At 35.4% G+C, this 24212-nt stretch overlaps 1 protein-coding gene across 2 annotated transcripts in view; it reads right to left on the minus strand.

Moving 5' to 3' along the window:
* The window catches only part of UHRF2 (ubiquitin like with PHD and ring finger domains 2), a 73788-nt gene that overhangs the window by 28817 nt on the left and 20759 nt on the right, over nucleotides 1-24212 (minus strand). For both annotated transcript variants that reach the window (XR_009051216.1, XM_057720481.1), the window contains exon 4: nucleotides 12333-12551. Coding sequence is in view for 1 of the 2 variants with exons in the window: in XM_057720481.1 (XP_057576464.1) it covers nucleotides 12333-12551 (219 nt within the window). In the remaining variant the exon portion in view is untranslated. The remainder of the gene's footprint in view (nucleotides 1-12332; nucleotides 12552-24212) is intronic.

The raw sequence follows: 24212 nt of genomic DNA on the forward strand, positions 1-24212 counted from the left end.
CTACTCAATTTGGATTGCACTCCTAGTAGTTTATTCTCAATATAGGACGTTGTCCTGGAATGGAACTTTTGCTAATTCTGAGAGTTCATGGGGCTCTAGTCCCTTCAGATCTTACCTCAAACTGTGTATACTCATCTAAACGGGGGTGCATACCCCTTTCTGGCTTCAGCTGCTGTATTAGTTATTTATTATATAACAAGTCACCACAAAACTAGCAGTTTAAAACAAAAATTACCTTGGTTTCTGTGGATGAGCAATTCGGAAGCAGCTTAGCTGGGTAGTTCTGGCTCATGGTCTTTCTTGAGGTTTCAGTCAAGCTGTTGACCAGACCTACAGTCTCATCTAAAGGCTCAACTGGGAGAAGACCAACAGGCTGCCTGAGTTCTCACAACACAGCAGCTGGCTTCCACCAGATGAAGTGATCTGAGAGAGCCCAAAATGGAAGCTTTCATGTTTTTATAAACCCAACCTCAGAAGCAGTATACAATCACTGCTGCCATATTCTATTGGTCACAAAGAGCAGCCCTAATAAAACGTGGGAGGGAACTATGTAAGGTGTGAGTACCAGGAAGCAGGAATTATTGGGGTTATCTAAAAGATGGCCACCATAGCTGCCACTCTCAGCTGATCTAGCTTGCTGAGGTAACATTCCTCTGTACAGTTACTGTTACCACAGAGGTCTTGTAGCTTTCAGCTGTTTAATCCCAACAGCTATTTTGGTGTTTGTGGGAGACACCACATCATTCTAAATGTCTGTAGATATTGCCCTAAATTTTTGGATTAGATCTTTTTGTTCTATTTGTTTTTATAAGGATATCTAGGAAAATTAAAAATCTATGCTATTGCCATCTTCCTAGAATCCCATCCATCTTTATATTTTCAACTTCTGTGATTTCATATTTAAGATTTTCTTATAAGCAGCATAGGAGTTTTGTTTTTATTTTAGTAGTTGATCTTTGTTTTAATAATATTTAGTTCATATATAGTTAATATAACCGATGACATATTTGTTGCTACCATTTTACTATGTCTTCTATTTTATCTACCTTTTTGTCTTACTCTTGATTGCCTTCTTTTGTATTATTCTAATGATTTTTCTATTTCCACTCTTAATTTGCTAATATTTTATTAATTTTTAGTGGTTCTTAGAGACTGCACCATGCAAACCTGACAAATCTGTTTTGCTTTTGCTATTTCCTTGATCATGGCAGAATCTCAAAGCTTCATTTACTAATCCCATCTTCTGCATGATTATCATGATTTTTTTCCTACACATATTTTAAACTTATTTTTTCAATAGTCTATTTGTACTTACATAGTTACCCTTCCTCTGTTCATAATTACTTCCTATATTTCCTTATTTCTATCTGAGATCATCTTCCTTCTACTTAAAGAACTCCCTTTAGTATTTTCTTTTAGTGCAGCTCTGTTGGTACTGAATTCTCAGGTTTGGTTTGGTGATGTCTTTATTTTGGTTTCATTTTTTTAGAAATACATTTTTTTTCCTTTCTTTTTTTTTTTAAGGGATCTTCCCAGACCAGGGCTCAAACCCGTGTGCCCTGCATTGGCAGGCGGATTCTTAACCACTGTGCCACCAGGGAAGCCCAGAAATACATTTTTAATGAAAATATACTAAGTTGAGAACTTTTAAAGTCAGTGTTTTCAGATGCCATTCCACTGTCTTCTAGCTTACACGGTTCCTGATTAAAACTCAGCTGTCTTCCCTTTGCTTCTATCTTTAGTTTTCAGCAGCCTATGCCGCTGTGTTCTCTATTTATCCTGCTTAGGGATCACAAAACTTCAATCTCCCACTGACGTCTTTTATCACACTTTTGGAAAAATATAGCTATTACATTTTCAAATATTGTTTTCACCCTACTTTTTTGGGGAACTACAAATAGATACATACATACCTTTTCACAAAGTCCCACACGTGTAACAGTCTTTTCTGTATAATTTTCAATTATATTTTCAATATTTTAGTTTGGATATTTTTCATTGACTTGCCTTTGACTTTATCCTATCATCTGCTGTGTCTTATTTTCTGATAAACCAACCGAAGGAGGTCTTAAATCATGGAAACGGTATTTTTCACTTTTTGACTCTCCACATGATTATTTTATAGATTCTAATTCTCAGCTGAAATTCTCTATCTTTTCAACTATTTTCTTGAGCATATTAATGATAATTAATTCCTGCCTGATAACTTGATCAAGATCAAGATCACCTATGACTCCATTTCTATTGTTGGTTTATCACCTTCTGGTTTTTGATTATGTGGCCCTGTCTTTTGGTAGCACAGTATATTTGACTCCACAGTGGATAGTATACATAAAACATTAGAGGCTTCAGACATTATCTTACCATTAAGAAGGTCCAATCTTCCTTCTGCTGGAGAGAGATCGCAGTAGTTTAACATTTTAATTAGCAACTATGCTGAGGTAAGGCTGATTTTTCAGCTTTGGTAAGATTTAATCTACCTGTCTGCCTTAGCCATCTACAGTTTTCAACTAGGAGCCTGTTCTATATTCTGTGGGACCACTCCACCAGGGATCCCCAAATTCATGTTTGCCTTCTAAGACTATTAAAAATTCCACTTTGCTTTTTACTGACTTTTTTGGCCTCCTGCCGAGGAGAACCCAGTATTTGGCAAAAGTCCTGAGAGAAAACAGGTCATATGCTTGAGGCACCCCACATATTTGCCAACAGCTCTGATTTCTTGTCCCCACGCTGTCCCCAGTTGTTCAACTAGGTTTGCACTGCATCCATAATTAGCATAGTCCCCAGGGCAAAAAGCAACTACAAAAGCTAACTGTCTTCTAAGCTTCTTCCCTTTCCAGAGTCATAGCCCTGGTAGTTCTCCTTGCTCTCTGCTGCCTTCAGATGACAACTGTATTTGATCTGGCTATTCTAGTTCTTTTAGGTAAGAATGCTGATCTGCTGCCAGCTATTCCACCCTACCTGGAAAGAGAAACCGTCTATGTACTTATTTAAGTGCTTCAATAAAGTAACAAAACCAGACAGCTTAAAACTAAAATCACTTTTCCATCATTTATCATCTTAAGCTGAAGGCTTACTACATCCATTTCCTCTTGACAAAACTGATGAGGCAAGCCAGAGATCACAACCAAATCATGCAGTCAATTCATTCATTCAGGAAACACCCTATTTCATTGATATCTAATAAACAATTGTAAAAGGCATTATTTTATATACTATCAAAAAAGAAACTGGCCTGCAATGGGTCAAAGAAGAACCCTCAAATAAAGATGGGACACCAAATGAAAGCTAACAACCATAAGACTTTTTTTTTTTTTATAAGACATACTTTATGAAACCCCAAGCAAGAAAAAAGCCTGAGATGAGTTATCTAAGAAGGACCCTCAAAGAAAAGCTAGGACAACAAATGGCTTCTCTCAATGTTAAAGATAAACAGCAAATAAACCACCTTGCAAATGAAGAAAATAAACATGCCTATTTCAATATTACCCCTGGGTATAAGGAGAAAAACTATCCCTTGAGAGTTGAACCACAAGGCATATCTTGTGGTTTGCAGATATGAAGTCATACTAGCTGTGTGGTCTAAAAAAGCTTAAGCAGAAAATTTAACTTCAAGTTAGGTGGCACTCCAAGATGACTAGCAGAAGTAAACCTAAATATCTGAAAGAACCCAACTTTAGTCAGGCCAATAGCAATTTTAAGATACATCCTAATTTCAGAGACGTTAAAATAAGAAAACCTGTTAATTTCAGATTCTATGAAATTTATGTTCAGCAATTACTGAGTATCTATTTTAACTACTGCTTAGAACAGGGCCTGACACACAGCAGCAAACAACAACAACAACAAAATCAAAGCATTAACATTCCAGTGGTACGACTGGCAGAATAATAGGCCCCAAAGACATCTATGTCCTAAGCCCAGGAACCTGTGAATACATTACCTTACATGGCAAAAGGGACTTTGCAGACATTATTAAGTTAATGACCTTTAAGTAGGATTACCTACATAGGCCCAATGTAATCACAGGGGGCCTTGAAAAGTAGAAAAGGAAATAAGAAAGAACCTGAGGAAGATGTGACTACAAACAATCAAAGACACAGTTTTGTTGGCTTTAAAAATGGAGGGAGCAGGTCACAGGCCAAGGAATTGGGAGGCCTCTAAAATCTGAAAAAGGCAAGGAGGTCAATTTTCCTGCAGTCTCCAAAAAGGAACACATCCCTGATGACACTGCTTTTAGCCCAGTGAAACTCATAAGACTTCTGTAGAAGTGTAAAACAGTAAGTTGTATTATTTAAGCCAATAAGTCTGCGTTAATTTGTTATAGCAATAATAGGAAACTAATACAAGTAGGGCAAGAGAGAATAAATGTCAGGTGATAATCAGTATCATAAAGAAAAATAAATTGGGCTACAGGAGAATACAGGTAACCTATGCGTGGTGTGTGTATGAATGATTTTACAAAGCATGATCAAGGAAATTGTCTTTCGAAGTGATGTTTGAATAAAGAAATAAAAGAAAAGACAAAATAAGCCAAATGAATAATCTCTGTGTAGAGCAGACCAGTCAGAGGAAACGGCAAGTACAAAGGCCCTGAAACATGAGCATGTTTGTATGATTAAGCAATACGAGGAGGCCAATATGGTTTGAATACAGTGAGCTTTGATTTATAACCTGATATGGACATCAAGTTCATATTCTATAAGAATGGCACACTCAATAGGATCATCACTAGAGATGTCATAATAAACAAGTATGGATAAAATTTAGTAAATAAAACCCTATAAAAATGACACAAAATACAGTAAATACATTCATAGTTTTAGTAAGGTTAAAATTTTTTTTTTCGCTATAGGATTCAAAATCTATTTAGGAATATCTAATCTAGTATAATTTCATGTAGTATTAAATATACAAGAGTGAACAATGTTTTGAAAAATGGATTTAAACCCTAGACTTCTGTTTTGAATTTCCTTCAAAGCTAAAATAGAAACAGAAAATGGCAAGTTAAAAATAGAATTTGTTAGCTAGAATTAGTTTAAGCATATTCACCTTTTGGTACTCACAAATTAAAAATCAGAAACAAGCATGAACTTTAACTCCAAGTTCCCTTATCAAATCTCCAAGGCAGATTAAAAATCACACCCGCTATTTGCTTCTTCCTTTGCACCTTCAATACAATAGAGAGGATCAAAGCTGAAGGTTAGTTCTTTGTAAATGTCTAGTATACATCATGATAAAGTGGGATTTATCCCAAGGATGCAAGGATTTTTCAATATCTGCAAGTCAATTAGTGTGATACACCACATCAACAAACTGAATAAAAACCATCTGATTATCTCAACAGATACAGAAAAAGCTTTTGACAAAATTCAACACCCATTTATGATAAAAACTCTCCAGAAAGTGTGCATAGAGGGAATATACCTCAACATAATAAAGCCCATTTATGACAAACCTACAGCTAATATACTCAGTGAAAAGCTGAAAGCATTTCCTCTAAGACAAGGAAAGAGACAAAGATGCCCACTCTCGCCACTTTTATTCAACATAGTTTTGGAAGTCCTAGCCACAAACAAGCAGAGAAGAAAATGAAATAAAAGGAATCCAAATTGGAAAAGAAGTAAAACTGTCACTGTCTGCAGATGACATATTATGCATAGAAAATCCTAAAGGTGGTACAGAAAACAACTAGAGCTCATCAATGAATTCGATAAAGTTGCAGGTTACAAAAGTCAATACACAGGAATCTGCTGCATTTCTATACACTAACAACAAAAGATCAGAACAAGAAATTAAAGAAACAATCCCATTTACCATCACATCAAAAAGAATAAAATACCAAGGAGTAAACCTACCTAAGGAGACAAAAGACCTGTACTCTAAAAACTTTAAGACACTGATGAAAGAAATCAATGACACAAACAGATGGAAAGATATACCATGTTCTGGTTTAGAAGAATCAATATTGTCCAAATGACTATACTACCCAAGGCAATCTACAGATTCAATGCAATCTCTATCAAATTACCAAAGACATTTTCAAAGAACTGGAACAAAAAAAAAAAATCTTAAAATTTGTATGGCGATACAAAAGACCTCAAATGGCCAAAGCAATCTTGAGGGAGAAAAATGGAGCTGGAGGAATCAGGCTCCCTGACTTCAGACTATACTACAAAGCTACAGTCATCAAAACAGTATGGTACTGGCACAAAAACAAATATAGATCAATGGGATAGGATAGAAAGCCCAGAAACAAACCCACATACCTATGGTCAATTAATCTATGACAAAGGGGGCAAGAAGATACAATGGAGAAAAGACAGTCTCTTAAATAAATGGTACTGGGAAGATTGGACAGCTACATATAAAAAAATGAAATCAGAAGATTCTCTAACACCATACATAGAAATAAACGCAAAATGGATTAAAGACCTAAATTTAAGACCACATACTATAAAACTTAGAGGAAATCATAGGCAGAACATTCTTTGACATAAGTCACAGCAATATCTTTTTCCATCCATCTCCTAGAGTAATGGAAATAAAAACAAAAATAAACAAACAGGATCTAATTCAACTCAAAAGCTTTTGCACAGCAAAGAAACCATAAACAAAATGAAAAAACCCACAGAAGCGGAGAAAATATTTGCAAATGATGTGACTGACAAAGGATTACTCTCCACAATTTACAAACAGCTCATGCAGCTTGATACCAAGAAAACTAACAACCCAATCAAAAAATAGGCAGAAGCCCTAAAGACACATTTCTCCAAAGAAGACATACAGATGGCCAAGAGGTACATGAAAAGATGCTCAACACAGGTCATTATTAGAGAAATGCAAATCAAAACTTCACTGAGATATCACCTCATAAAGTCAGAACAGCCATCATCAAAAATCTACAAACAATAAATGCTGGAGAGGGTATGGAGCACCCTACACTGTTGGTGGGAATGTAAACTGGTACAGCCACTATGGAGAACAGTATGGAGGTTCCTTAAAAAACTAAAAATAGAGCTACCATGTGATCCAACAATCCCACTCCTGGACATATGTGCAGAGAAAACCATGGTTTGAAAGGACAAGTGCACCCCAACATTCACTGCAGTGCTGTTTACAACAAAGACATGGAAGCAACCTAAATGTCCATTGACAGAGGAATGGTCAAAGATGTGGTACATATATACAATGGATTATTAGCCATTAAAAAGAATGAAATAATGCCATTTGCAGCAACATGCATGGACCAGGAGATTATCATATTAAATGAAGTAAGTCAGACAGAGAAAGACAAATAACAAATGATATCACTTATATGTGGAATCTAAAAAAAAATGATACAAATGAATTTATTTACACAACAGAAATAGACTCACAGGCTTAAAGAATGAACTTATGGTTACTGGGGGGAAGGGTGGAGGGAGGGACAGATTGGAGTTTGGGATTGACACGTACACAATGCTATATTTAAAATAGATAATCAGCAAGGACCTACTGTATAGCACAGAGCATTCTGCTCAACAGTCTGGAATAATCTAAATGGGATAAGAATTTGAAAAAGAATAGATACTTGTATATGTGTAACTGAATCATTTTGCTGTATACCTGACACTAACACAACATTGTCAATCAAATAGATAATTTAAACATATTCACTTTTTGGTACTCACAAATTAAAAATCAGAAACAAGCATGAACTTTAATTCCAAGGTCCCTTATCAAATCTCCAAGGCAGATTAAAAATCGTGTCCTCTATTTGCTTCTTCCTTTGCATTTTCAATACAACAGAATCAAAGATGAAGGTTAGTTCTTCATAAATGTCTAGAAATACTGATAATCTCACCAAAGGTTTAAATCACAAACTAAATTCAGGAATGAAAAAGGAAACAACAAAACAAAGACCGTACACATTAAAAGATGAGGCTACAGAAGCTTATGACAACAAACTAAAATTAAAATAGGTTCCTAGAAAATTAAATCCAATTTCAAGAATAGAAAATCTGAATAGTTCTATAATCATTACAGAAATCAAAAAACCTTCCTACAAAGAAAACTCAGCCTCAAAGGAATTTACTGAGAAGTTCTAACAAACATTCAAGAAAAGGACACAAAACTCTACCATAAAACAGAAAAATATTACAGCACACAATTATTTTATAAAACCAACATAAGTTGTAAAGTATAGCTAGATAGGAAAGCTAATATACAAATTTCACTCATTAACCCAAATGCAAAAATCCTACATAAAATGTTGTCAAACCAAATTCAGGAAAGCAAACCTATAGAATACCTGTCATCAAACATTATAATTACTGGTAAAATTTTCATTTTTCTTAGACATCAAAGGGAAAAAAAGAGCCCTGCTCTCACCACCTTCTTTCAGCAATGTACTAACTGGGCAACTGGTGAATGAAAACAAAAGTTAGAAATCAAAGGAAAAAAAACACAAAATGTCATAATTCACAGGTTATGATTATAATCATAAAAAACCCAAAACAATCTACATGTAAATTAAATTATTAATTCTAGTAAGGCTAATGGATCCACGATCAAAGGTTATTTATGTACCAGTAATGAAGAGAAAAATGAAATTTAAAAGGGGTTTATAATAGAAAGTGGCATCTGAGGTTATATAAGGATAACAGACATATAAGATGAGACCTCTGGAGAGAATTGTCAGGCTGAACCATATAATTGCCAACATTCAAATATTTTGAATCTACAAAAACATTTCACATGGGTCAACCTAATAAAAACATGACAAAATCATATTAAAGACCTAAATAAATGGAGAGAAATCACACTCATGGATTAGATTTAATGCAGTACCTATCAAATTCCCAATGGTTTTTATGTAGAAATTACCAAACTGACTGGAAAACTCAAATGAAAGTACACAGAGCTAAGAATAGAGAATAACTACTGAAGAACAAAATAGGAAGAGCTGCTCTGTCATATTATGAAAGTGTGGAACTTACATAAGGACACATAGAACAATGATATAGAATAGCGATCAGATGGATGCATCAAGAATAAAGATACTTGGACTTCCTAGGTGGCGCAGTGGTAAAGAATCCGCCTGCCAATGCAGGGGACACGGGTTTGAGCCCTGCCCTGGGAAGATTCCACATGCCACGGAGCAACTAAGCCCGTATGCCACAACTACTGAGCCCATGTGCCACAACTATTGAAGCTCATGCGCCTAGGGCCCGCGCTCCACAACAAGAGAAGCCAGTACAATGAGAAGCCCACGCACCACAATGAAAAGTAGCCCCCGCTTGCAGCAACTAGAGAAAGCCCGTGTGCAGCAACGAAGACCCAATGCAGCCAATAAATAAATTAAATAAATAAATTTAAAAAAAAAGAATAAAGATACTTGAGGTGATACTGAAAATCAATGAGGGGAAAATGGGCTTTTCAACAAATGCCAGGAATGTTCATATGTATTAAGGTAAGTCTAACCCTTACCTCATTTGTGCCAAAAAAACCTACTTTAAGTGGATTAAAGATCTAAAGAAAGGCAATAGTAAGCTTTTATAAGGTAATAATGGAGAATATCTTTATGTTTTCTGAGTAGGGAAAAGTTTCTCCCCTCCACCTGACTCCATGTTTTATTGAGATATACTTGACATACCATTGTATAAGTTTAAGGTATACAACATAATGATTTGATATATGTATATACTGACAGATGATTACCACAAAAACTTTAGTTAACATCCAGCACCTCATTTACATTTTTCCCCTTGTGATGAGAACTTTTAAGATCTACTCTCTAAGCAGCTTTCAAATATACAATACAGTATTGTTAACTATAGTCACCATGCTGTACATTACATCTCTAGAACTTATGTATCATATAACTGGAAGTTTGTACCTTTTGACCACCCTCACCCATACCGCACCCTGACTAACCGCCAGAAGGTTTCTTAAAGCAAGACACAAAAAGTATAAGCAATAGGGGAAATTTTTGATAAATTCAACCGCTTAAAATTAAGACTACTACTCAAACATAGGGGGAAAAGATAAGCCACAGAATTGGAGAAGATATTTTCTCCACATATAACCGAAATGGTCAAGTCTCCACAACTAGAACTCCTAAAAATCAGTGAGAGAGACTACCTAATTAACTACAACAACACACACCAATATTTGAAACAGGATCCTTACAAGAGATCCAAATTGCCAATAGACATATGGTTCTCAATCTCATTACTTGTCAGGGGAATGGTAAATCAAAGCCACGATAGTATTTTATTATGTACCCACCTGACTAGCAAAAACTTAAGTCTGACAAAGTAAGTGTGGTTAAGAATGTAGAGCAATGGGAACTCTCATACTACTGTGGAAGTGCAATCTGGTACAACCACTTAAATATTTGGTCCTATCTATTAAAGTTAAAGATGCACAAGTTCTAACAACTTAGCAATTCTACTTCTACGCAAGACACATCCTACAGATACTAACACACATAAGCACCAGGACAGAGGTATAATGTCATGGCAGGACTGTTTGTAACAGCCCCAAACTATCAAGAGCAGAATATTTTCTCTCTGGGTATTTATCCACTCTCTTCAGTGAAGGGAAAAGATTTCAATGAAAAACAATTCCCATCCACAAGCCACAGTGACTCCTTTTTGGCTCTTGTATCCCTAACATGTCTAGTAAGAACCTAAATGACAGCAAACATAATCCTTTGTAGGACAGTGTGTTTTACTTTGGGATAGCCATCACATAATAGTTTTCTCGTGAGCCAATATTTGCCTATCTATAATCTCCACTCAATCTTAGTTCTGGTCCCTAAAGCCAGAGTGCTACACTCTAACTGTACCTCAGAATTACTCAGGAAAACATGTTTTAAATAGCAAGCTTCTTCAGCTCAATGTTATGAGTACTGCTACCGCTTCCCATTGTGTACCCAGGCTTTTTTCCACTTCCTACACTCAAGACGTTATAAGAAGCCCTATGTAATTAATGTGGATGCTTTCTCCTTTCCTTCATGATTTGTATCCACATCAGAATTTCAAGTTGCTTACAAATCTGTTATGTCCTTAGCCTGGCAATAGAATCACACTTGTGTTTGTACAAATTTTTGAAACTATTTTCTAAAATATGAGCTTACAACATTCTTTTTCTGTATCTTAGGAGTCAAACTTTTTCCATAAAGGGTCAGAGAGTAAGTAGTTTAAGATTCTGTAAGCCTCATCTGCAACCACTCAACAATGCTGTTGAATACACACACACACACACAAATCAGCCACAGCTAATACACAAATCCACATTGCTGTGTTCCAATAAAATTTATTTTCATAAAACAGGTAGCCAGTGGGCCATAGTTTACCAACCCTGCTTTACATTATTAATCATAAGCAGATGCTTGATCTTAGATTTGTCACCTCCATGTCACAATAGCTATATGATATATATATCCATTATGTATATAATACATAATATATATAATCAGTTAACCAGAACTTGACAAGAATGTTGGTTTGGTTGCTTCCCTCAAGTAAAAGAAAACTGTCAGGGTCATTCTAATATGCCCAGTGCGTAACACAACAAATGTACTTCAGAAAAGAAAAGCACAAAAATGCATACACAGGTTGTTTATGTAAACATCGTAATAAAGAACTGGAAATACCTTTAACAGACTTTTAAAAAAAGTAAATTAGTGACTATCCAATACATTTTATTCAGAAGAACTGAACAGAAAACGATATTGATACTATTTCCCCAAGTGTAAAAAGGTAGCTTTGAAACAATGCATAGTACTTTCTCACTTGAAGGAAACATCTAAAAGTATTTCTTAAAGAATTAACAATGGAAATATTTGAGTAATATGAAATCTTGGGTGACACTTTACATTTTGAATTCTCTTCATTAAGCTTGTTTTAAGTTCTTAAGTTGAAGAAAATTACTATGAAGGAAAATTTTTGCTAGTCTTGCAAGTCCAGCAGACAGCTGCCTAGGCAGACATTCACTGCTGTTCTATCAACATAGATCCTCATAGCAACCATAGCTATTGAAATGCTTTTGTATGTTATTGGTTTAACGTAGGAGAATCTTGTGCAGCAGGCAAGAATTTCCCTAATAAGATATTCAATTATTTCCAAGGTGCTTTCAAATAATACCTCCAGCCTGAAAGTAGCAATGGAGATTTAAAGGCCATTCTTAATAAAAAATTCTCAAGAATTTAAGTTTTCCTCTAGTATGGAAATTTCCATCTTTCATAGATTCCATGTTTTTTTAACTGAAGAATGTGTGCTTAATACCTAAAAATTATACTCCTTAATCCAGCAATTAAATGGCATCAGCGAAGAGAATCTTACCCCAAAAAAACAGTCACACGAAGTTCTTTTTTGGTCCTTGAGATTGTCTTCAACGCGGTAATTTCTGCATCAAACCAAAATCCTCTATTACTAGGACTTTCTACATTGTAATTAACCATTACCACATCACCGACATTTAGTTCATTCCATTTCAAAGTGGTTCTAGCTCGTGGTCGAAGATCCTTGACATTTATTTCTACAGTACCACTTTCTGGATATCTGAGGAGAGAGAAAGAAGAATCACAGACACTGCTTATGATTGTCACCAAGGAAGACTACGATTATATGCAACATATGTAAAAAACTAATCATATTATTCTTAATGGCACTTAAAGTAAGTGATATTTATTCCTGACTTTAACTGCCAGAATAAACAAGTCTTGCTAAAATCTTAATAAGTCATTCTTTGCGAGCTTGGGGGTAGGGAGGGGGTGATGGGGAATGAAGAGTAGGGGTAGGTAAAAAAAAAACCCAAGTTCTTCTTTTCCACATTTTCTTAACCCATGTTTAAAAATTACTTCAATAAGACTAGATGCTGACATCTTCCTGAACTTGGAACCAATTCATCAAGTCCTGCCATTTGCTTTATGCATAATAAGAACATAAACCTAGTACATTTTCAATGGCTTCCATTTTTCCAGGAAGAGAAAGATAAGATTCCAGTTCTTACATATAGCTAGCTGCCTGGTAATGGCAAAATGAAACAACAACAACAAAAACAAGAACAAATAATCCTGGAATTTTATATGTATCAGAAAGTAGAACCATGTGAAAGAATTCTAGCAAGAATCCTGATCTTACTTGAATTTCTAAAGGTAAGCTGAACAAACCTAAATCTGACCGGAACTTAAAGCTTTAGAAGGTTCCTCAATTTTTGGCCTAACATCTGGTACCCCTAGGCCAAAACCAGCAATGTAACAGTCCACAATGGTTTCTATAAAACTAAGATCTGCTGCCTTTATGTATTGCTTGATAGTAGAAGGACAAAGAAATGAGTAATATCTGGTTCCTGCTCTTGGAAAACTCAGTCTACTGGGGTAGGCCAAACTACTAAAGCAGTGGTTGTCAAACCAGTGGTTCCATCTGGGAATGTGCTATAAATGTAAACTCTTAGGCTTCACTTCTGATCTGACTCACACTCTGGGAGTGAGGCCCAGTAATGTATTTTCACAAATTTTAGTAATTCTCAAGCGTGCTCAAGTTTGATAAGCTACTGTGGTGCAGAAACACAAGAATAGTTAAATAACATACCGTTCTATGACAGCATTAACAAGGTAGAAACTAAGGGAAGAGACCATGAACCCTTAACCAACTGAGTGGCCTACTCAAAATGTAAGTGGGCCTGAAGTTGGAAGCAGTTCCAGCAGCTAGCCTTGGTTCTTATGAATCAAACAAGTACTACGCAGGCCTAGGACTCTCACAGTATATCTAATTCATTTATAGTAAATGGATATTAATCCTGGGTGGAATTTTAGTTAATCACTCAATTTAACCAAGTTTCTTCAAATTTTAGTTAACTGGGGAAAAAAAATCTCAGGATTAGCAAGGAGCTTCAGAAATGATCTGGTCCATTTACCCTCTCAGTACTATAATTGCCTTTTACCACAAACCTCCTAAATAATCATGCCTCTGCTCGGACAGTAAGTGATGAGAGGGCAGCTTTAACTCTAAGAAAAGCCATCCTGTCTTCACATAGCTCTGACATAGGAAAGAGAATACACTTGATACTGGATCAAAGATAAACACAGAATGAGTTCCACAGCTTAAGTGCCATGAAGAAACCTATATACTCTCTCCACGAAAGACCTAATCCTTGACAGTCAAAGTCTGTTACCCTGCCACCCTCTATCTTCTAAGGATAAAACACTTTAAATGAATTTCCTTCAATTTACATAAGGTTTTGAATCCTTTATCATCCTGGTCTCTTCACTCAAAATATGTTCTATTTTCAACCTGCATGGGTTTAAATTCCATTTTAGCTTCCTACCACTGTGTATCCTTGGGAAAGTTACTAAACTTTGCTGTTTTACAGGTGTTTAGTTTATACATGACTATCTCTCATGTGTAAAATGTACCTAATGGTAACTACCTCACATTGTTGTTTTGAGAACTAAAATGGAGAAGACTTTTAACTAGATATTTTAGGGCTTTTCTAGTTCTAAAGTTGTGAATTTGTTTCCTGACTGAATACTCTTGAGGCCATAAAGGATAGAAAACTATTCTTTTTAGATGAGATCCTCTTCTCAGCTGTAATGTGATTTTTATATCATGACATTATCATATACTCCTGTATGATTAATACAGTAAAAAAGCATATTTCACTGGCAACAAAACTCTCCATTTGCCTGATTGCCAAAATTAGATACCAACAATGGAAATATTTTAACAAACTTTTAAAATTGTATATAAAATCATGCTTATTGGAGATGAGTCAAACTAAATCATTCCCTACGTTAGAGCAAAGGAATTTAACCTGTTTGCCCTAAAACTAAGTTTGTATGATTTCAGAACAAAATTATAAAAGTAGAGCATATGAATATATAATCTTTATGTATACAGCAAGTGTGTAAAAGTCATGAAAATGAAGTATACTTTTTCTAATGCTACCCAGAGATAAGTCAGTTGCTATGTAAAAAGACATAGGAGGGACCCATAAAACTACTTTTACCAAAGTCAAGAACATGGCCAGACTGAAATATCACTATTATTTTTTTCCTGGGCATCTTCATCTACACACATCTTAATGTCACATAAAGTGATGACTCAAAAACCCAAATTTCTCTCTTCAGATTCATATATCCAATTACATCTCTAACATGTCTGTCTCAGGAGCACCTCAAATTCAAGAAATCCCCCATCCCATAATCTGTTGATGCTCAATATTCTCTAGAGTAAGTTTTGCATACTCCCAGAAATTGGAGTTATCCCCAATTCCTTCATCCAGTTACTAAGTCGTCCTTATGCTATATACTGTTAACACTTCTTTAATGTAACACTACACCCTTAGTGATGGCCTGCATTTCTGAGACTACTGTCAAGGCCAACACATCTCCCTGTGTTGGATTATACCTTAGACTCCATGATACTTTTGCCAAAGATTCTAAAACAGAGATCTACTTAAAACATTTTGTGAAGCCTGTGGGAAAACATAGGCTGTGGGAAAACAGGCATTCTCATACATTGTGATAGGAATACAAAGCGGTACTATTTCCTTGTAGAGGGAAATTTGGCAATACCCAGCAAAATTGCCTATATATTTACCTTCTGATCCAGGAATTCCACTTCTAAGAATCCATCCCAAACTTAAGTAACAAAAACCACCCCCAAAATACACATACACAAAGCTATTTACAGCCGCACTATCTGTAAACAGCAGGACTAGAAACAATCAAGCATCAATAATAGGAAACTTACCATATGATACAATTATATAATGGAATATTATGCTCCTATAAAAAGGAACAGGACATCTGCTATGGAATGACATATATGGAGAGATATATTAATTAACTCAAAAAAACGCCAAGATTCAAACAGTATTTATGTGTGCTACTTTCTACCTAATGAGTGTGTGTGAAAATACAAATATATTTGTACATGTACATATATAAATGTGTATATGTTTGAGTATACATGTAATCACACACTTATATTCTGAGACAGAAGGATAAACCAACTCATTTAGTTACTACAAAAAGAGGTAAGAAATAGGGTAGAAGGAACCAAGATAGACACTGCTTTTCTTAAAGTATTTGTTTGAAGTTTTACCTACAGAACCATGTAATGTTTCATATGATTATGGAACAAAATTTACAAGATGTGAGAAATTCCTAAAAACCAAAAGCAAAAATGAGAAAAGTGGCTTAACTATAGAAAAATACCATTACAAGTGACTTGAAAATACACTAAGTTAATTGTACATTCCTAGTGGGGTTATACTTATTTAGTAAGGACAAATTAAAAAATTTAACTTTCACTAACCACATTGTTTGCAATAACAGTACTGTTAGTCTGAAACCATCATATGAGTAGAATAAAGCAAGTCAATGGTGACATAAATAAAAACCATGATTTTCAAGGTAAGAAAAAATAAAAGATTAAGGAGATTAAATGATAACCCTTCAACTCTAAAATTAGTTGGAAATATCAACACAAACATTTCCTAGCTGTTTCCAATGTGAAGACCTAAAAACATGATCAAAACAAGTAACAATGAACAGCCAACTATATGTTCTTACAAAAAGAACCAGGGCTCCTTAAAGAAATGGCTGAATCCAGGCCTGGGCAGGAAATAGAAGAGCTTAGAACATCCTGTTGTACCTGAATGCAAAGAAACCCTTATTATGTCAGGTTCAACTTGAAAGAGCCTCCACAAGCCAGAGATGAGACAATCTGGCCACCAAAAAGAACTGAGTTAGAGTAAAACAAGTATTGAAATCCATTACTTCATAACGAGACTTAGTAAATATCTCACTGCCCAACCTTTAGAGGATACTAGGGAATTTACTCATTCTGAACAATGAAAAAGTTCAAGAATCAATAGTTTATCCTACCTTTTGTATATGAACCATTTATTTGTTAAGGAAAGTTCTCTAAGAATTATAGCTAATAAATGAAGGAAAAAGAATAAGGTATCACCATTTTTAATACATTTCATAAAATAGTGGCTGTAAAGATTAACGGCTACTAAAACCATTAAAAGCTGGCAGCAAATTTCACAATGGATATATCAGGCTGACAACACCCAAATCTTAGCACAAAACAAGGAGAAACAGGTATAATGTGCCTCCCAATGCTATGTAATAGGTAAATAAATACCATTCCTGAACTAGTCTTATCAAATAATGAAATTTAAAACCAATCAAGCTGCTAAGTACAGTCAGTCCTCCATACTCATGGGTTCTGCATCCACAGAGTCAACCAACCACTGATTGAAAATATTCAGAAAACAATTCCCAAAAGTTCCAAAAAGCAGAAGTTCAACTTGCTAGGCTCAAGCAACTACTTATATAGCATTTACATTGTATTAGGTATCATAAGTAATCTAGACATGATGTAAAGTATACAAGAGGATGTGCATAGGTTATAGGCAAATATGCCATTTTATTTAAGGGACTTGAGGATCCATGGATTTTGGTATATGTGGAGGTCCTGGAACCAATCCCCCATGGATACCAAGGATGACTTGGTATAAAGTATAAAATTTCAGGAAACTAACATTAACAGAGGAACATGTTAAATACCACTACAGAAATGTAATCAGCAAAGTCCAGACTGTGGGAAAACTGAATTAACTGTCACTTGTCTTGTACAAATAAATAGCAAGGCAAAAAGAATAGGGTCAATCTGTAGGTTGAGACTCATCAGCTACATGCAATGGGTGGATCTTAATTTTGATCCTTATTTGTATATCCCAAGTATATTTTTTAAAAATAAATAAGTCTGAACATTGACTGGTTATTTGATTTTAAGGAATCATTGTAAATTTCATGTGTGTATTTAACGTGCTAGGGTCCCCACCCCAGGATCAGGGACTCATTCTCACAGGAGAGCACATTGTTCTTCCCATGGCTATGACTTACTACAGTGAAAGGATACAAAGTAAATTCAGCAAAGGCAAAAGGCACATGGGGTCAAGTTCAGAGGAAACCAGGTACAAGGTCAAGGAGTCCATTCCCATCAGTCATACAAAACATGCTTAATTTTTCCAGCAACAAATTACGATAACATGTGTGTAATGTTATCTACCAGGGGTGTACAGTAAAGAATGCTCAAGATTTTTATTAGGGATTGATCACATAAGCACTCAATGCCTAGCACATACCAAAATTCCAGACTCCCAGAAGCAGGTGTTCAGCATAAATCTTCCCCCCCCCCCCCCCAGAGTTTACGGCACAGTGAACCATTTTTATCAAGGAATGATGAGAATCCTCCTGAAAGTTAAGTTACCCAACACCATCCAAAGGTCAACCACACACAGACCTTTAGAGTAGTAAATCTCTGGCCTGATGTTAGTTCTCTTCTGCACACTTTAAGAATAATCCTTTAATCTATTTTCTCAGTTGAATGCTCTAAGATGTCAAGATCAAGATGAACCTATGAAAAATAGGGGGAATGAGTAGGACTAGGAAGCAAAAAGCCCTTAGACCATGATGCTGTCTTTAACTTTGAAAGGAGAGGAAAGGAGGGTTGAGCAGAAGCATGAGAGCATGGCACAACCCTGACAAAATCTTTGCCAATCCATTCGTGAGTTCTGGAGCAATGTTGGGCATAATTGCCAGACCCTAGAACTCCTGCCACACTCAAGTAGATTTCTACAATAAAAAGTGCTTTGACTTCAAGTTAAAATCCAAACAAAAGGCTCTTCCCATTTTTGAAGTTTTCCCACAAGCATACAAAACTCTAAGTTAACATTCAAGGCTTATGAGGACAAGCAGCCTCCTGCCCCAGTCCACCACACTGATTTCTATTCCCCACATGCAACCATTTTCAACTTTTTAGCTATTTGTTATTTTTCTCCATATTTTTAAGTAATGTGCTTACACACTACTTTTTACTTCAAACTGTTATTCTACCCATTCCTCGTGTACAGCTCATTTGCCTCCACCCTCCTCTTCCTTATAATTACTAACACAAGGCACTGCTCTAAGTGTTAACGTATTTACCTCTTAGGATAGAGGTGGGCACTATTCTATCCCCACTATACAGATGAGGCACAGAAGTTAGGTTATTTGGGCAAGAGTAAGAAACAGACATGACTCAAACCCCGGTCACCTGGCTCTAGACTCATAATCTTGCAAGGATTGACAAATTTTCTTGCTCTTAAGCATATTATACAAATCAAGTTTGTAAAAAATCAGTCATTTTTTTTACAATATATTTTTTTTTACATGTTGACTAAATAAGTGTTCATAGCTAACTAATGAGGTATGCTTTAATTATACATCCTTTCTTCCACAACTTTGCTTTCTGTTGAGTACTTTTCTTTTTGGTTGCTACTTGCTTAGTTTTCTATGTACATATCATTAATTATTCCCATTCTGCACAGTTGTTAAAACTCTTCTACATTCAGACATTTCAGGTACTCTACTAATCTTCTGGGTTGCAAAACATCTTCTAGAGACCTCTGTCCTATTCTAATCTGGAGAGCTTTTGCTCTTCAGGCTTAGACCTGTTCCACAGCTGTCATACTGTGATCTCTTTTCATTACTTCTTGCATTGAATCTTATTTCCCCAATACCATGTTTTCCTCTTTCTTGGTTTAAGTCTTGAGTGGGGTAGAAGCAATTAAAATGCTCTTTCATATAAATAAGCCAATCCTCTTCTCAGTTTTATTCCATATGCCTACCTCCAAAGTACCTGGTAAATCCAAGGTCTGAACCTTCCAAAGGTTCTTCAGTGTCAATTTACTTGCTTGTTGTTGGCTTATCCTTAGGTTTCAGCTTTTTCTGGCCTAAGTTAGGCATGATTTACCCATTAGCTTCTTACCTTCCAAAATTTTGTTGCTTTCTCTTCTGTGTCTTACTTCTATCACATTTTTTGTCCTCAGGGGTTTATGCATTTATTCTTTTACTGTCTTCTGGGAGGGTTTAAGAAGGAGTAGAGACAAACATGCATCTTAATCTGCCATGTTCAACTGGAAATCTTTATTCACCTTTATTTTCATTTCTTACTAGTCACCATGTATCTCCTATACTCCAGCCATACTAATCTACTCTCAGGTAATCCTTTATTTCCTACCTCCTTAGCATTGGTATCCTGTAGTTCTCCTTCAGGAATACAGAAGTGTCTTCTTGACCTTATAATCTCAGAACTTTAGGTACTCTAAAGCTAGGTGTGCATATTTCTATCACAGAACTTAAACACTATAAAACAGCTTCTCTTTTCATTGAGAAGCAGGTACCACATTCAAACTTTAGTGTGTTTGGGACGTACCAGGCCTACAAATGTTTGGAAATGTGCAACTCATTAAAGAGAAAAATCTTTTATGTAACTAAAGCTCTTAATAAAATGTAATAAGCTGTGACCACTGTGTTTCAGGGTAGTTAAGTGGGAAAAAAGAATTCTATACAAAGATAAGAAAAAGGCATTTTAGAAATTATGTTTTTGGGCCTCTTAAAAAGAAACTTGTAGTCAGCTCCACTGTTACTTATACGAGGACACAAGAGAAAGTCTTTTAAGTAGAGGCAGTCTCCGATGCAGAATCCCCTGCCTCCCACAAGGTCTAACGTGTGGCTGAAGATAACCACTACCAATTGGTCCAATCACTGACTTCTTCCAGCATGTGCACGTGCACTCAGGAAAACTGCAGAAGACTATATGAAACATTTTGGGAAGTGCTGGAAGCTTGAAAAACTTCTAAAAACAGGGCTCAAGATATCCCCAAAGACCTGAAAGCAGAGAGGTAGGAACATACTGAAGCTGACTACACTGAGCCAAGAGCCAACATACAGCTAGGGAAGGATGAGACCAGGTCCTTTTCTTCTTATTCCACATGACCTCGTATTTGCAGAACATGAAGACAGTTATTACCCTAATACAGGTATAAGATAGATTATTCTAGTTAGCTACTTTGCATCTTTGAGAGTTTAGAAACACTTTGGTGTTATAAAGTCTATATTCTCAGATAAGCCTTAAATATCCCTAAGCTTGTTTTCCCAGTAACATTTTCATTGCTCCAAATACTCTTCAGATGTCTTTTAAGAGAGATCCTTCAGAGTACATGCTTTTGATTAACCTGAACTATACGACATTTTAGCAAAAATCAATTGTTTTCAACAAACAAATCATTGAGTAAAACCTGGGAAATTAAATTTCAGGGAAACTGACTAAGCACAATTCTTAAAATAGGTTATAAAATAGTAAAAGTGCATTTCCTCAGGTGACTTGTAAGCTAACATCATTTTAGAAGACAAACTGTATTAAGCAAAGTACTACCACTGAAATCTTCCTTCCAAATATGGCTTCCTGGGGTTAAAATGCTTAAATAAGGACAACATTCATCTGGAGGCATGTTCTATTTTAGCAAATCTTTAATGTCATACTACATGCAAAAAGAAAGCATTTCTTAATCTAATAGATGACATTACTAAGTTTCACACCTTAAATGTAAAGCTTACTCACAGACAAAAATAATTTACTTGAAACTGCTTACAGCAGGACTTTACATATTACATGGAGATAAATCTCATTTGTACAACATGTTAACAATGGTGTATAACTGTGGACACAATGTAATTGGGTTAAAAAATACCTATGCCAAAGATAAACAATTTAAGAGTACTTACCAAAATAACTGGGCTTTATTAATAAAGGAAAAGCAGAAAGTTTGACTACTATTACTGGATATTTTTCAAGGTTATTGGGGGGAAATTATAGATGAGGCAATTAAAGCTGGAAGAGTTCTAATTAAGCAAAGCAAAAAACTTAAGACCTAGAATTCAAACCAAATTCTGATTCTAATGCCTGAAACCATACTGTCTATAAGAGAACCAATGCTCTGCATACTTAATAGGCTCCTGGCTGCCTGTTTGAAAAGCAGATTCCTGGGCTCTACTCCAGGTCCACCCAATGCAGGGAGTGGGGGTGGGATGTGGTATCCCTCAGGAATCTGCATTATCAACACCTTACCTGGGGGAATCTTCAGTGTTGCGGACCATCTTTTTGAGAACCACTAATGTAAAGGAATGATGTATAAATTTGAAAAGGTAAAATCAACTGGTACCTGTATAGTCATTTTTCTAAGCACTAAGTGATCTTTTAGCACAACAATAAAGATCTAACTTCTTCTGGCCTCCTTTTGATTATTATCCATTCAGAACACTGCAAGTTATAGAAAAATTCTTAAGTCTTTGGCAAACATGTCAGTGACAACCAAAAAACAATGCAACAGACTGGTCAGTGCACCAGGGTTCTGAAATGTAAACCTCTCCTTTACAGTGCCCCACTCAAGATCAACAGGACACTCTGATCTGATTTTAAAAAATCTTATTCCTTTTCTCCCATGAAAACCCAGAAATCATTAAAACATTTCTGGGACTCCTTTAGAAACAGATCACATCAATACATTCAAGAAAATCAGTTTTGTTACTTCACAGAACAGCAACTTTTATCTAAAAATATCATTTGATTTTATTCAGAATTGGCTCACTGACTTCTATTTGTAGTAGCCATAATTAAGGTTACTCAAAAGCATGCACCACAGGCTTAGAATAGCTTAAAAAACTTAAAAGAATGCTGGCAGCAATGACAACATTATCCTAAGACATTCACCAGATGAACTTTTAACTGTAGCCTAGCATAAGTTACCCTCCAAGTCCTAAGTGATGTTATGACATTTCCATTTGATCTCAAGCCCATGGTAGAGCCTTCACAGTGTGTTAAAAGCAGTTTAACCTACTCGGTTTAAAAATCCTTTGAATACTAGTGAGCTATGCATTTTCCTTACTGAAAAAGGCACACAGGTGTTTACTGATTTAAGGTTTCTGCTCTATGAAAGCATAACTGGAGAGAATGACAGAAATATAAAATATTATGTAAACATAACTGCTTTATAATACTTTATATATATTTATTTATACATTAAGGTATTTTATAAGCATGCTTCTCTCAAAATGAGAGGTAGTATGGTAGAATGATTCTAAGTATGTGCTCTTCTGAATCTCAGTCTACCACTTTACCAGCTATCCAGTACTGGGTATATTAGTTAACTTCTCTAAATCTCAGTTTTCCCCTCTTTACACTTAGGAAAGTATCTACTTCATTGATTGTTTAATGAGAATTACATGAGGTAATCCAGGAAAAGTACTTGTATAGTGCCTGGCATATAGTGTTGTTTTAACAAGAGAATTAATTAATGCTTTAAAAAGGGCACTTTGGAATAATTTACTAGAAAAGTCAAAACAAAAAGTTATTGTTTCTGAGATAAACTGACATTTCTATTCTAAATGTGAACACTATGGAGCATGAAAGATTATACATTAATTTTCATGTCACTATGAAAACTAATATTTACTCATGTTTAAAGATTTCAACTTTACCTAGCCATAGACAATTACTCATTAAGATATGATATAGAAATAAAGTAACTTTCATAAGCACTTTCCCTCTTTATATACATAGAAAATAGTTTGAACAAGGAACTATCTTACATTTCTCTTTATAGAAATCGGCTCCAATTCATAAATCAAGGTCTCTAAATTAGAACACCAAATTTAATAAAGCAACTTAAAAAAGCAAGCCACTAAAAGGCAAATATTCCCAAATTCACCTTTTTAAATGACCTGTAAAAGTACGTGTTGAATCCTTAGAAGAAGGTATATGGGGAGATAGAGCTCTAGTTCGACCCTAAGCTAAATTCGGAAAGCCTGTCTTAGGACGACTGACTGATGCATTTAAGAGTCTAATTCAACAGGAAAGCCAGGACTAGATCTCAGAATGTTCTACTACAGAGTATCCTCCCCTACTCAAGAATTTATCAGTACTTAATGATTGATGGAGCAGACAGAATAAAGTATACTTTTAAAACAGTGGTTCTGGAGCTAATTCTGCAAATACTACTCCCATGTTAACCTTTCCTTTTTATATGATCTGGGCTGGAGTTTGAGTTCTTAAGGGGAAGTACAAGTTTGGGGAATTCAGATAAATTATCAAGTCAAAAGAAACAACATGTGAATGATGTGAATATACTAAAATTGCCTCAAAACTCAAAATATTTCAATTGGTGGGAAAAAAAAGTTTACTAATTAATACATCATAAAAGATAAATTCTCCACGAACACATTATGGACACTGCTCTCTATGTCAGCCAAATTGATACAGATAAAGACTGCATAGTGGAAAATGGTCCCTTATTTAAATGATATAGATCATTTAGCTTGA

The sequence above is a fragment of the Hippopotamus amphibius genome, chromosome 2, assembly GCF_030028045.1.
Source record: "Hippopotamus amphibius kiboko isolate mHipAmp2 chromosome 2, mHipAmp2.hap2, whole genome shotgun sequence".
In the NCBI taxonomy this organism is placed as follows: domain Eukaryota; kingdom Metazoa; phylum Chordata; class Mammalia; order Artiodactyla; family Hippopotamidae; genus Hippopotamus; species Hippopotamus amphibius.